We start from the raw sequence: 14,281 nt of genomic DNA, 5'->3' as shown, positions 1-14,281 counted from the left end.
TTTACTTATTTTTTGTGACCCTTGTCACATCTCCAAATTTTCATCATAGTTTGATCAATTTTTAAAGTGGTAAATGGAAACTGAAAAAATATTGTTTGCATTCCCATTTGCTCCAATAGCAAAAAAAAAAAAAAAACACAATAGGGTTTCTATGACTTTACAAATGATGAAACTCCCATTTCGTGTCCTGTTTTGTTAGAAATACCTACTGAAGTGGCAAGTTTGTTTTGTTAGAAATACTCACATAGCTACACAAACAAAAAAAAACATAGCAACAAAAACCACACCTATTTGTTAGAAATACCTACATAGCAGCAGCATGGACTTCTATTGATTTATGTACACAAACTGCAAAAAATTTTGGGAGAAAAACCCCACCTAAACAATTGCACAAATAAAAGAAATAAATGATCGAATTAATGTACAAATGAGTGAACAAATGAATGAATGAGCCAACAAACGAGTAAACTAATGAATGAACAAATTATTTGAATCAAGTTCCAGAGGTGACTGACATAAGCTGAGATCTGATTGGCTGATGCAGCTAACATGAGACTTAAGAGGGCGGAGCAACCGTTGGCTTTCCATTCCACACTCACGCTTTTCTGTCTTATTGAATGTCAGTTTTTCTGCAGCTTCCTCGAACAGGAAGTGCACAATTATAACTTTTCAGGGGTGTTTCCTGCATGTTTGTCTGTAAGGGGCGGGGCTTTCTGGAGCATGATGCTCCAAGCTCGGAATGTAGGGCAAATCCCACCCCCAACAAACCCAACCCCCAAAACACAAGGTGCCCCGCCCCTCACAGACACTTCCAGTCGCCCCTTAAGGGCTATCGACCCAGGCAACGCATCGTGATCAACCTCACTTCGTGCAAAGCTGGGCACAGTACTGTAGATACTGTACAAAGAGAAAAATGAATGCGTGATATGGAATAAACAGTGAATGTGACAGAGGAAAGAGAGGGAGAGGAGGAACGAAAGGAGGGTTTTCAAAGCAGGAGGGTGAAAGTCAAACACAAAATATTGACGGGTTTCCTCCTAAAGACTGAATGGACAAGCACTCGTTCTTCCCCACTATTGATTTGCATGAGTTTTAATAATGCAACCTTGTGTTTGTGTCGTTTTTCTTGATTTCCTGTCTGAAGTATGCAGTCGTTAGCTCTTATTAATCGATAAAGAGCATGCCCACCTTTCAAAGGTGCACTTTTTCCTGATCCCTGATCTCTGCCTGGGGGCCCTGAATGTATAATGTCCTTTGGTAGTGCTGTACAGTATTGTCAATGTGGCCCCATATCACCTTTTCTTAAATCAGGGCTCACACCAGTTTGACCTGCCACATCTGCCTTCCCTTGCACCCTTTTCCTTCTCAATCTATGTTCTATGCTGTAGATATTCGCTGTTTTTAGGGCATAAATCTAAAAATAGGTCCGTACCACTAGCCCTGTCATGTGGAACTATTATACTTTGGATTTCCCTTTAGTTCCTCTTTTTATAATACAGTAGTTCTTATTTAACCATGTGTTGCATCTATTCTTGTGAGGATTCAATGAGTATTATTGTTAATAACAATATGATTACAATTGTTACAATTAGCCATTGTTTTATATTAAGCAATAAGTTGTCTGTGTTTATTTTTTGGATGGGGGCTGGTTGTTACAAATATGTCTAAAGATACAGCAAGTGTCACTCTTAACCTGCTTTACCATATGAAAACTACATAAACTAAAGTGTTTATGATGTATGTAAATCTATATACAAGCTGTCACTGTCTGTGTACTAAAAAAACTGAACGTGCAACAAATAAAAATGGATATACAAAAATTATAAGGGCTTTTGTTTTATTTTCTTGTAGCTTAATTGGGATCGGCTCGCAATGAACACAAATAATATATCAAAAAATATATGTATAGTTTAAAGTCACTTTTATGGAGGCTTATTTCTGCCACATAGGAAAAAAAATAATGCTTTGGTAAATCATAATTGTGACATAAGAAGTCAAAACTATGAGATACTAAGTAGATAAAATTAGCCATTATGACAAGTCCTAATTGTTAGATAAAATTCCTGAATTATGACAAAAGGTCAAAATTATGACAAATAATTATGAGATAAAAAGCTGAAATTATGAGATGGTAATATTTATGAGATAAAAAGACAAAAAGTCCAAATAATGACATAAAAAGCTCAAATGCTTTGATATAATTTATATCATAAATCTGACAAAAAGTATGCCATTTTATGCCATAATGTTTTTTTTTATCTCACAATTTTGACTTTGAACAATCTCAGTTTCAGCTCTTTGTCAGAATTATCCTTTACCATAACTATGACTTTATCTCATAATTTTGACTTTTAAAGTGACGTATGTAATAATTAATTTTTGTCATAATTTAAAAAAATTAGATTTTTTGTAAATGTATGTACTTTAATGTGTCTACAGAAGTAATTCAATACACTGTATAAACTGCTGTAATTTATTTCAAGAAAAGAAATTTGCGATCCATTTGTGAATTTCTTCACCTCATGTAACAAAGCCAAACATATAAAGATGTGTGCAAAGCGAAAAAAAAAAAAAAAAACATTTATAGGCTGGAATTCAATCCACATACTTCTATAAAGTAAAAGTACATACTTCACTGGTGATGGTGAAAGTACAGAATTTTGAATGCATTGCAAGACAGGACACAAGTAATCATATGTATACAACAAAATTGTATAAACTTGATTCTATACATCCCTTAAAATTGTTGCAATCTGTTTGTAAATAATAGATTTATTTTCTTGCATTAGCATCTAAATGCATTATTTTAAAGTTATTTGAGTTCAGGTGTTTAAAAAGTTACAAATAATACACACTTTGAAAAATTGCTATCTGGGCTTCTTTGGAATACTGTTTTTACCATAAGATAACAAATTCTAACCTTGCATACAATACAGTACAGACAGTATGTGAAATAGGATGCAGCCATATTCTCATGTCTTGAATCAAGTCATTGGAAAATTACTTAAATACAAGCTCATAAGTTACAATGTAGGCGTCGCTGTAGGCATACAGCAAATGATCTCTGGGGTCATAGTTGAGAAACTCAATATTATTCTGCATCTTCTTAATATTAATTTTCAAATCAAAGCGCTCTTCCTTCGTTTTGGTGTCATAAGAGTAAAAGATCTGTTCTGTTTCTTTATCTAGGTAACGAGTAGCATAAAGCACACCACACACCATGAACGTGTTTGTGGCAGTCGTTTTGTACAAAGAAGTTTTCCAAGTTTGGTCCAAAACTGGCGGGTTACTAGTCTCGATTTTACTGATAACCACATTTCCAAAGTTGCTTGTGGTTGCATAAATAACATAAATGCCTAATTCATCTGTGGCAAAATCCATATCAGTATAGCTGTATGTTGTGCCGAGGTGTCCGAATGGAAACTTGCTATTGTAACCTGTATCACTAGGTAAAGCCACAGTACTGATAGCACGAGTAGACAAGTTGAACTGACAGACGGAGTATTTATAGTAACAGTTATAGTAGAGGGCATTGGCGTACATGACCATGTTTGACCCCTGAATTGTGTTTGTTGTGGGATTGGAGCTTGCTATGTATGTATCTTTTGGTCCTAAACCTAATAAAAGAGTACTCAAGGTGCTGTACTGGCGGACATAGTAGCCATATACGTTACTACTTGTTAGCACCACCAGCCAGTACTTGTTCTCGTCTCCTGGAGCAGGATTTGCATCTCGACCCCAAGCACCATATGGGTAGGAGGTGCTGTATACCGTGATGGAATACGTTCTAGGTCCCACTACACTGACCATTTCACCAAGACCACAGCGGCCTGAAAACACAGAAGAAAAACAGAGCTAAAACTCTTGAGCATTTCTTAAGCTGGTTAATAATGAAAATGCTCTGGAAGCTTGAGTTAAGGGACTATTGGGATCTTTAGTGTACCTGGGGGAACTGTAGGAGGTGGTAATGTAGCCTTGAGATCATTTTTGCACTGTTCCAGGTCCCTTTTAACAAGCTGGTTCTCTCGATCCTTCTTTATCACCTGCATGTTGTCAAACTTCTCCAGCTCTGCCATTGTGGCCTTCATATCGTCAAGCTTTAAAAAAAAAATTCACTTACATTTGTAATGTATACTTATATTATATATATTTTATATTTTTTATGTGTATGCCCTATTTTTTTGTTTTTTTTTATACAACATATACGTTTAATTTTATTGGCTTTTTGCAATTATTTTTAATTGTTATTATTTAATATTTTTCTTAAAAAGAAAGTATTTATTGCAATGCAATTGTTCAGATTTTTTATTTTTATATTATATTAGAACCGTTCAACTATTTTAATAGTGCTGTGTATATATAAAGTATGTAAAGTATTATTTTTAAGAAAACAAATGTGCCTTAATAAAAATAGGTAGTTTTTATAGTGCTGCTGGACAGTTTGTCCAACAATCTGTATCTGTTTTTTTTTTTTCCTTTTTTTTTTAGGATTCTGGTGGTTTCAGTACTCTTTTGGTCACCGTTTTTCTTGGACTGTGCCTTTATATGGAGATAAAAAACTCAAAAAAAAAATTCAAGAGAGTCAGTTCATATAAACCCTCTGCCCTATTTCAGTATTTAGGATTTTCTTCCAATATTTCATGCATCGTGAACAGAGTTTGCTCTGCCAGCCACAGTATTTTCTCCTCTTCGCATTTGTCATCAGCATCTCTGACTTCTGTTAACCACCGTTTACAGTTGGTTTATTTGCCCAGTTAAAGAATAAGTTGTGTGCTATTAATAGTTCTAAAAGTTCTCCAAATTGACAGTGTATGCAGATAACAGGGATTCCTCAATTCATGATGCTTTTTTTTTTGCTGCTTAGCCATTTGTACCGGTATGTTTTTTTTTTTTTTCACACCGTGTGGGTAATTCAAACCAGTGTATATATTTGAATATACGTAAAAAAAAAAAAAAAAAAAGAGCCAATTACATTTCCTCAGTTGATTTTTTTTTTTTCTTAGTGTACATCAACAAAAGAACCAATAAATAAATAAATAAAATGTACAATAATAAGTGCTGTTTTGTACAGCAACTCACCTGAGCTGCAGTCTGCACATTGAGATGATAGTAATCAGTGTTGGTACTGTTGAGTTTGTTGAGGAGGTCCTGTATTTCGGCAAACTCTAACTCAATGATGCGCAGAGACACGGCCCCATAAAGATTCCTGTCATCCTCCTTTTCCAGCATGAGCACATTCTCATCTAGTTGCTTGATGCGTTGTTGTAGACCCAACAAAAGTCTGTCCGAGTTTGTCATCTGCAGATATTTAAATTTACATTATTAATTGAATTAGATTTAAAATGTAATTTTTTTACAATTAATTTGAACAACAAATAAAATTTGAAAAAAATAAATAAATAATAATTACCCTTTCTGAAGTGATGCTCCTAATGCATTGTGCAGAGATGGTTTCTACTTTCGTTAGTTTTTGCTCAGGGAAAGCAGGATCTGAATTTATTAGATCGCACACACATACCTTCCCTTTCACTGACTGCAAAGACCGAATCAGAGGAAATTAAATTTAATACAACAACCAGTACCCTGAAAAACTGATTTATGTGCTCTCAATATATGAGACGGTACTTACAGAAATAAATTGTCAAAAATTATTAATTGCAAATGGATTTAATCTTTTTTACCTGACAGAAAGTTAGAGGGATGATGATCATCAGAATGAATATATTAGACCGACTCATTTCTGAAGGTAGAAACGGGAGCCAAACATCAGAATAAACAACTTAATTTGTCAGAGGCAGAGTTATAAAGCCACATCATTATGGTGAAATTTCTGATGAAAACTGAGTCTGATTTCTTCATTTATTTCGCGTGCAGCAGTTAGGGTCTTTTGCAATCTTCATCTTATCTCTGTGGACACATTTGGATGGCAATGAATAATGGAAAATTGTATTGTTTACTAGCTAAGTTTCATCATAATTTTTTTTTTTTTTTTTTTTTTTTACTTTTGTAATACTTCATGTAGTGTTCGCAACATCAAAATGTTTGTGCTGTTTAAAACAGAACTTATAGCCTTTTGGGTCATTTGCTCATCATGTTGTCGTACCTGCTGGTCCTCACAGTCATAGTAAGTCCCATTGCTTTTTTACAATATTTATGCTTGATTATTGTTCATTTATATATTTATATTTATTATGTTTCATTTAATTTATTGATTGACATATTGCTGCAGTTATATAATGGATCACTTTATTTTACTCCCCAAAGCAATAATAAAGGTAACAATTATCAAGATAATTTTGTAAAATAATTCTTTGTCTGTACTACAATAAAATGAAGTGGTAAAAATGTATTCAGAATGGAACTAATGCATTAAAAGTCATCATATAATTGTTTAAATATCATTAAAAAGCTCAATTGCAAGGAATAGTTTGTGAATTGCTTCCACTATCGTGTGTGTAAATCAGGTGACTGCCGAGGCTCAGAAAATTCAAGGTGTACAGAAGGATGATTCCTGTGTGTGTAAACTGAGCAGCTCTATCTGGGCTTTTCCTACGGTGAGGTTTGAGGGAGTTCAAAAACAACTCCAGACCTGTGAGGAAAACGTTCTACAATTTATTAAAAAGGTGAGTTTCTTTGAATTCATGTAGATTCATTCTTGAAATAAAGTAATTGCAATGACCTCATTTGCGGTGTAACTTTCAGGTAAAGGACGGTGATGTACAACTGCCTATGATGGAACGCACTCTTAAGAACATCAAAACCCGCCTGAAACGTTTTGAATATCTGAACACAAGCGGTTTGTACAACAGCCTTCACCTGCAACAGCTGAGAGACGAACTTGACGCAATCTATTATACTGCCAGTGATGCTCAGAAGAAAAGCCCCAGCAAAGAGACAAATGACCTTCTCAAGGAGGTAGAAAAAAGTGTTATTTTAGTATTATTTATATACTATTATAGCATTTATTAATAATTTGAATTAGCTTTTTCAGTTTCAGTAATTTTGTTACATGTTTTTGTCTCATTTATTTCTTTATTTTTTTTCAAATATTTCTATTTCTATTAAGCTTTAGTTTATTTTTATTTCTTTATTTTAGTCATTTATTCCAGTTAACATTTCTCCTTTAAAGTTTAGGTTTTTCATATAATATTTATATTTAAATTTATTTAAATTTATTGTACATTTTTTTTAAGTAGATTTATTTAAAAATAACAAGTCTTCTGAAAAGCCACATGATAAAAGTTTTTTTATATCAGTGTGAAAAACACTGATTTTAAAAGTCATTATTCAGGATATCTACTGTTCCACGAAGCTCACATTTAGTCTGCGCTCATTTCCAAAAAATTAAAGTGACAGAAAATATCTTTTGATTACAGTTCATTCATCACTGAAGTTCTATGAAAATTAATCGAAGATAACAAAAGACTAAGCTGATAGAAATGGAAAACAAAAATGTATTCGAAAATATGTTGACCATTATATCATTTGTGTTCCTCTCAGGTGACTAATGCAAGGAAGGATGTCGAGAACATGTACAAAAATAACATCTTCAATCTAGAGACAATGAAATCGAGGCTACGTGACCTCAACAACCGAGTGCAAACCTGTAAAACTATACCCGACGACTTCAGAAGTAAGTACACAACTCTCAGTGAGTGGAGAAACCAAGGGTTTTGAAGATTGATTTGATGGTTTTTTCATGAAATAGGCAGTAAAATGCTTACCTTAAACATATGACCAATCATTACGACTCTGCTTGTAGGTACTTGTTATCAGCGTATTATGTCCAACATAAGTTCTCCAGTTGTCACCAAGCTCAATTCCATCAGCAAGTCCTATATCTCAGGTGCTTGGGGTCGTGACGCCAAACGGGGCAGTAAGGAACGCTACTGGGAACACTGCCTAGTGAGCGGAAACCAGCTTGGCAACACAGTCAGGATGTACAACTCATATGAAGATTTCATGGCCAGCAAGAACTACAAAGATGAGTACATCGCATCATCCTACAGCCACGCGAATGCTGTTCAGGGCTCTGGCACTATTCTGTATGACAATACTGTATTTTACCAATGCTACGGCACTGCTGAAATCTGCAGCTTCGACATTACAACAAAAGTAACCAAGCGTATGAAACTGGATGGTGCTGGAATCAACAACAAATTCCCTTTCTGCTACTACAGCTGTCGTGATTGGACCGATATCGACCTGGAGGCTGATCAAGATGCCGTGTGGGTGATATATGCCACTGAGGAGAACCACGGCAACATTGTTGTGAGCCGTTTAGACCCACTTTCACTCAATATCACTCACACCTGGAAGACACATCTCTTTAAGAGGTCCGTCACCAGCACGTTTATGGTGTGCGGGGTCTTGTATGCAACACGCTTTGTTAATACTTACCAAGAAGAGGTGTTTTACGCTTTCGATACAACCACTGGTCAAGAGATAAACACTCTTTCTTTGCCTTTTGAGAAGGTTTCTGCTGGAATAGCCAATCTGAACTACAATCCAGTTGACAGGAGACTTTACATGTATAATGATGGCTATCTGTTAGCATATAACACCTTCAGCTGAGGGCCTTTCATACATAGCTAATAAAAAAATATGCAATCCAAAGTCTGCATTTCACAGCATGCTGAAAAATCTCAAAATATGCACAGTGGTTGAACTAAAGCTTTTTGCTATCATTATGTGATTGTGAGACTTTTAAAGTGCTTAAATCAGGTTAACCATTTTGACAAATTTTGTCATTTCAATAAATATGCTTATACTGCACTTCTCTGTGACTGTCAGTGTCTTTTTTTAAACTCACCTTTTCTACAACTTTACTAATTACTGTATTATAAACGCTACAATTTATTTCAGTACTACAGATAACAGATTAATATTAGCATACTGGCAAGAGCCAAAATGCTACGTTGTCATGGCATTTGATGGTCATTATCCTATCTGTAAAGAGAAGGCCTTTTCATTTGCCAGTTCAGAATATCACATGCCTGATTATTTCAGATTAGTATTTAAGCAGTAATAGTTTTGCTACAATCTTATGACTTGTAGAGTGATTTGTGCATAAAAAACACTGGGAGCCCACCAGTGCAGCTGCGTGCATGCACATTCAGGTGAGAAGAAAAGTTCCAGAGCTGGTGACTCATCAGTGGACTTTCCATGTCAGTATAGGCTATATTTTTTCACACTTTTCTCATTCTATATTTCTGATGTTACAAAAGTGCCTCCTATTGGCAGAGAATGAATATTCATTTTCAATAATCCAGTCTGTAGTTTTTGTTCAGACCAATTTGAAAATCCACACACATAAACCCCGTTTTAAATTAACATAATTTATACTTCTGACTCACCCCTGGTTTAAACGTTCAGTTGTGAATTTTGTAATTTCATAATTTATTTTGTTTTTGTGAAAACCTGTATCTCAACTGTAAATCAGTTAACTATATCGTGGTCTACAACATGAAATAAAGCCATTATAACGATCATGAAAAATGTACATTGGACACAACTATGGGGCACCATTGTGCAGCAGCAAGCATCACAACAAAAAGGAACCTCAAGGTTGAAGGAAAATCTGTGCAAATGTATAGGGCCCCATTCCTATATTTTACCTGGGGCCCCCAATTCCCTAAATCTGCCCCTGTGTCACAGCATGACCATCTATCTGAATTAAAAGAACTAAGGTAGCTTGAAACTTCACTCAGCGTCATTTAAGCACCTTCACAGATAAGACTACTTTTAACTGAAATGACTGAATACATTACAATGAAAATATAGAAAGTAAAGAAGTAAAATTAATATGTGAAAAGTTTGCAATTTGTGTGTATTTAATATTAGAAATCTGCATATGTATAATGTAAGCATGTTCTGTATCTGTATTTGTAGGTTATCCAGCAGCAGTAATATTTCATTCATATTTTATTTTATTAAACAAAATGGGTAGTACATAAAAACACATGCTTTTCCTCCACAAAATAAGCAGTTCTGGCATTTAAAATATGTAAAATATTTATTTACTGTAAATGTACATAATTCACTGTTGATTAGGAAAGTACTTTTGAAATTACTGTAAGATAGGGAACTAGTAATTGGACATAGTATCATAAAATTGTTCTGATAACACAGTCCGCTTGTTTGTTTTTGCATGAAAGCTTTTGCATGTTGCTAAGTCTTAAAAGCTTTGGTATACTTTACCTTTGGGATACTTTGCTCAACATACAATCATTTGTGAAGCAGTAATTTTAATCTTGTATACTATATAGTGCAGACAATGTGTAAAATAGGATTCAGCCAGTATCCCTTGTATCAAATCAAGTCAATGGAGACTTATGGCCCGTTCACACCAAGGACGATAACTATAAAGACAATGATAAAAATATAGTTCTAAAAATCATTCTAAAGAATAGCAGAGTCCACACCACATCTATAACAATAAAAGCACAGAGAAGCGATATCGTTGGAATTACTTTCAGAACAATTTTTTTTGACATTGACAGCCAATCAGAATCCATCCTGCTATAACTAACTTGAGAATTTAAAGTGGCAGATTATCGTGCACTTAGAGTAAACAGTCAATATTGTTCACTGGTGTGGACGCTAATATCGTTATTTTTATAGTTATCATTCTTGGTGTGAACGGGACTTTACTGAAAGACGAGCTCATAAGTTACAATGTAGGCATCACTGTAGACATACAGCAAACGATCTCTCGGGTCATAGTTAAGATACTCAATGTTAGTCTTCATCTTCTTGATATTTATTTTCAAATCATATCGCTCTTTCTTTGTTTTGGTGTCATAAGAGTAAAAGATCTGTTCTGTGTCTTTGTCCAGGTAACGAGTAGCATAAAGCACACCACACACCATGAAGGTGTTTGTCACACTGGTTTTGAGAAGAGAAGTGAACCATGTTTTTTTGAAAACTGGTGGGTTACTAGTCTCGACTTTAGTGATAATCACATTTCCGAAGTTGCTTGTGGTTGCATATATAACATAGACGCCTGATTCATCTGTGGCAAAATCCATATCAGTATAGCTGTATGTTGTGCCGAGGTGTCCGAATGGAAACTTGCTATTGTAACCTGTATCACTAGGTAAAGCCACAGTACTGACAGAACGAGTCGACAAGTTGAACTGACAGACATAATATGTGTTGTAACAGTTATAGTAGAGTGCATTGGCGTACATGACCATGTTTGACCCCTGAATTGTGTTTGTTGTGGGATTGGAGCTTGCTATGTATGTATCTATTGGTCCTAAACCTAATAAAAGAGTACTCAAGGTGCTGTACTGGCGGACATAGTAGCCATATACGTTACTACTTGTCAGCACCACCAGCCAGTACTTGTTCTCGTCTCCTGGAGCGGGCTTCACATCTCGACCCCAAGCACCATAAGGGTAGGAGGTGCCGTATGGCGTGGGGGAAGTTATTCTAGGTCCTGCCACATTGACCATTTGACCCAGACCACAGCGGCCTAAAAACACAGAAGAATAAAACAGGAAAATACAAATTTTCTACAACTGGAAAATTTCTGTTGAGTATTAAAGCACATTTTCTGATTTGATTTCATTCTGATTTACAATTAAGCTCTCAATTCTGATTCATCTGAGTACATTTCAGTTAGAATGTCTGTTTTGCTTAAATATATAAGGAACTTTCCCACAGCTATAAATTATACAGGGATTTTCAAACTTGCTACAAAGCAAATTTGTCAATTTGCTTAGTATTATTTTAGCTATGCAGTTCAATTGCTATTTTTTGACACATACTGTAAGATTGTCAGTCATTTTGAATGATTAATCAATAGGACTGGCTCAAAAAAATAATTTCTTCCTGAATCAGACCACAGTAGTTGTGCCATATGTCTGATTCGGTAAAATAACATGAGTCATTAGTTTGTGAATTGAACTGTACTGGTCTAAACAGTATGTTTTAGAGTGTTACATGGGAAGAAACCTCAATAGCCATTATTTGTAATACACACTCTTCTTATCTAATCACTTTCAACTTCTACTGCAAATTGTGGTAAAGTGTAACTTCTTTATATTCAGCAGCTGCGTCGTAGATTTGCGCCCCTGCTAACAGGCAGAGCAGGAAATACCGGTAATCGATACTGAGATTGAACAAACGAAGAACACATTTAATCGGAAAAACTATATTTTTAATTAACACTAGTGACTAATAATGGCTATTGAGGTCTTTAGCGTACCTAAGGAAACTGTAGGAGGTGGTGATGAAGCCTTGAGCTCTTCTTTGTACTGTTCCAAGTTCTTCTTGATTTGGTTCTCTCGATTCTTTTTAATCACTTGCATTTTGTCAAACTTCAACAACTCCACCATTGTGTTCTTCATATCTTCAAGCTTTAAGAAAAAGGGAGAAAATAAGAAGAATTTAGGCAATTAAAAATACAAGTAAACAGAAAAAACGTTCCATCCTTTATGTCAATTTAGATAACACTAATTATTAAAGGCATAATTTATATTAACATATTGTTTAAAATTTCACTTTTTTTTTTGCATTGTTTTATATCTCATCTCTATTTGAACATAACTATTATTATTATTATTATTATTATTCAGTGTTTATGTTTATTTACATTTACAATTTAAATGATTAGATTTTTTTCCCCCTCTATGTGATTATACTTTACATTGCAATGATTCTTTGGATCTGTTTATAATTTTAAGAACTTTTTTTGTACAGCAACTTACCTGAGCTGCAGCCTGCACATTGAGATGATAGTAATCGTTGGTGGTCCTGTTGAGTTTGTTGACGAGGTCCTGTATTTCGGCATACTCTAACTCAATGATGCGCAGAGACATGGCTGCATACAGTTTGCTGTTTTCTTTTTCTAGCTCGACCACATTGTCCTCTAGTTGCTTCATACGTTGTTTTAGACCCAACAGAAGTCTGTCTAAGTCAGTCATCTGCACATTTACATTATTAATTTAATTTGACTGAATTTACTAAAACTATTTAGAATTTATTTGAATGAAATATAAAGAAACATGTTTAAATAAAAAAATGTACCTTTTCTGAAGTGATGCTCCTTATGCATTTCAAGGCGGTGGTCTCTACTTTTGTTAGTTTATCGTTAGGAAATACAGGATCTAAATTTTTCAGATCGCACACACATTCATTCCCTGTCGCTGACTGTGGTGAACGAATCACAGGAAATTAAATGATAAAATTAAAGAATATATGCACTCTCTATAACAATATATTAGACACAGTACTTTGAAAAATAAGGTATCAATAATAATGGATGATAGTTGATAAAATTACTTTTTCTTACCGGCAAGAAACTGAATGGGATGAAATTCATCAAAATGAATATATAGGACTGACTCATGTCTAAAGTAGCAAAAGGACCTAATAACCTTAAACAATTTGTGCGGCAGAAGCAGAGTTTTAATGCTATATCATTACGGTGAAATATCTGGTGAAAGTGAGAGTGAAGATTTCATTTCTTTGGGTGGAGCAGGTCATCTCTTGCAACAGAGTTTGCTTTTAAACTGATGTTGAACTAAACTGACAATGTCTATAAGATTTACTTTTCAAGTTTAAAGGTTTAGCACATTTAGCACATTTAGCAGACTGTACAAAATACAATAAAATTTGTAATTTAACATTAACAGTCAAATTTCACCCTAAATGGGCATTTTAGATCACTGCTTATAAAATTATTTTTCTTTCTATGCTTTGTTTAAAATTCCTCTTTTTATGTTTGTTGTTAGCAATTAGCAATGTTATGTTAACAGTAGTTCTTTATACCAACATTTACTTTTGGCCTTCTCACACTCTGATCTTACCTCACCTATTTTTAAACCTACAAGTTTAATGTGAAAAAAAAAACAACAAATGAAGAAATAAGAGAAGATGTGTTATCTTATCTCTGTGGACACATTTGGCAGGTCTATGAGTAAAGTAAAACAAATGTCTTGCCTCACAATCTCACCGCAGTGTTGCTTAATATAATGTTGTGTTTGCGTGCAGTATTAAAGGGGTCATTTGTGGTTGCTAAAAAGAACATTATTTTGTGTATTTGGTGGAACGCAATATGTTTATGCTGTTTAAGGTTCAAAAAACATTATTTTCCACCTAGTGTACATTATTGTTTCTTCTCTATGCCCCGCCTTCTGAAACGCGTCGATTTTTACAAAGCTTATTCTTCTGAAAAGCAAGGTGTGTGCTGATTGGTCAGCTATCCACTGCGTTGTGATTGGCTGAAAACCTCAAGCGTGTGACGGAAATGTTACGCCCCCCACCATACTGT

At 34.7% G+C, this 14,281-nt stretch overlaps 3 protein-coding genes across 3 annotated transcripts; 1 reads left to right on the top strand and 2 right to left on the bottom strand.

The window, feature by feature from the left end:
• Positions 1–2,459: 2,459 nt before the first annotated feature.
• Positions 2,460–5,841, bottom strand: LOC109051179 (olfactomedin-4-like). The gene is made up of 5 exons (XM_042753127.1): positions 5,682–5,841; positions 5,411–5,533; positions 5,080–5,298; positions 3,944–4,097; positions 2,460–3,830 (listed from the first exon to the last, which is right to left on the bottom strand). Exons 1-5 carry the CDS (start codon positions 5,736–5,738, stop codon positions 3,001–3,003), a joined length of 1,383 nt encoding a protein of 460 aa, XP_042609061.1. The 5' UTR covers positions 5,739–5,841; the 3' UTR covers positions 2,460–3,000.
• Positions 5,842–5,994: 153 nt separating this feature from the next.
• LOC109051161 (olfactomedin-4-like) lies at positions 5,995–8,775 on the top strand. The gene is made up of 5 exons (XM_042753137.1): positions 5,995–6,124; positions 6,465–6,623; positions 6,703–6,915; positions 7,501–7,633; positions 7,763–8,775. Exons 1-5 carry the CDS (start codon positions 6,092–6,094, stop codon positions 8,572–8,574), a joined length of 1,350 nt encoding a protein of 449 aa, XP_042609071.1. The 5' UTR covers positions 5,995–6,091; the 3' UTR covers positions 8,575–8,775.
• A 1,136-nt stretch (positions 8,776–9,911) lies between these two features.
• Positions 9,912–13,487, bottom strand: LOC109051159 (olfactomedin-4-like). Its single transcript, XM_019068715.2, has 5 exons — positions 13,301–13,487; positions 13,036–13,158; positions 12,717–12,932; positions 12,215–12,365; positions 9,912–11,479 (listed from the first exon to the last, which is right to left on the bottom strand). The coding sequence occupies exons 1-5, from the start codon at positions 13,355–13,357 to the stop codon at positions 10,650–10,652; spliced, it is 1,377 nt and encodes a 458-aa protein (XP_018924260.1). The 5' UTR covers positions 13,358–13,487; the 3' UTR covers positions 9,912–10,649.
• Positions 13,488–14,281: the final 794 nt, after the last annotated feature.

The sequence above is a fragment of the Cyprinus carpio genome, chromosome B25 (assembly GCF_018340385.1).
Source record: "Cyprinus carpio isolate SPL01 chromosome B25, ASM1834038v1, whole genome shotgun sequence".
Classification (NCBI taxonomy): Eukaryota; Metazoa; Chordata; class Actinopteri; order Cypriniformes; family Cyprinidae; genus Cyprinus; species Cyprinus carpio.
This window is presented reverse-complemented; position numbering and strand designations above follow the sequence as displayed.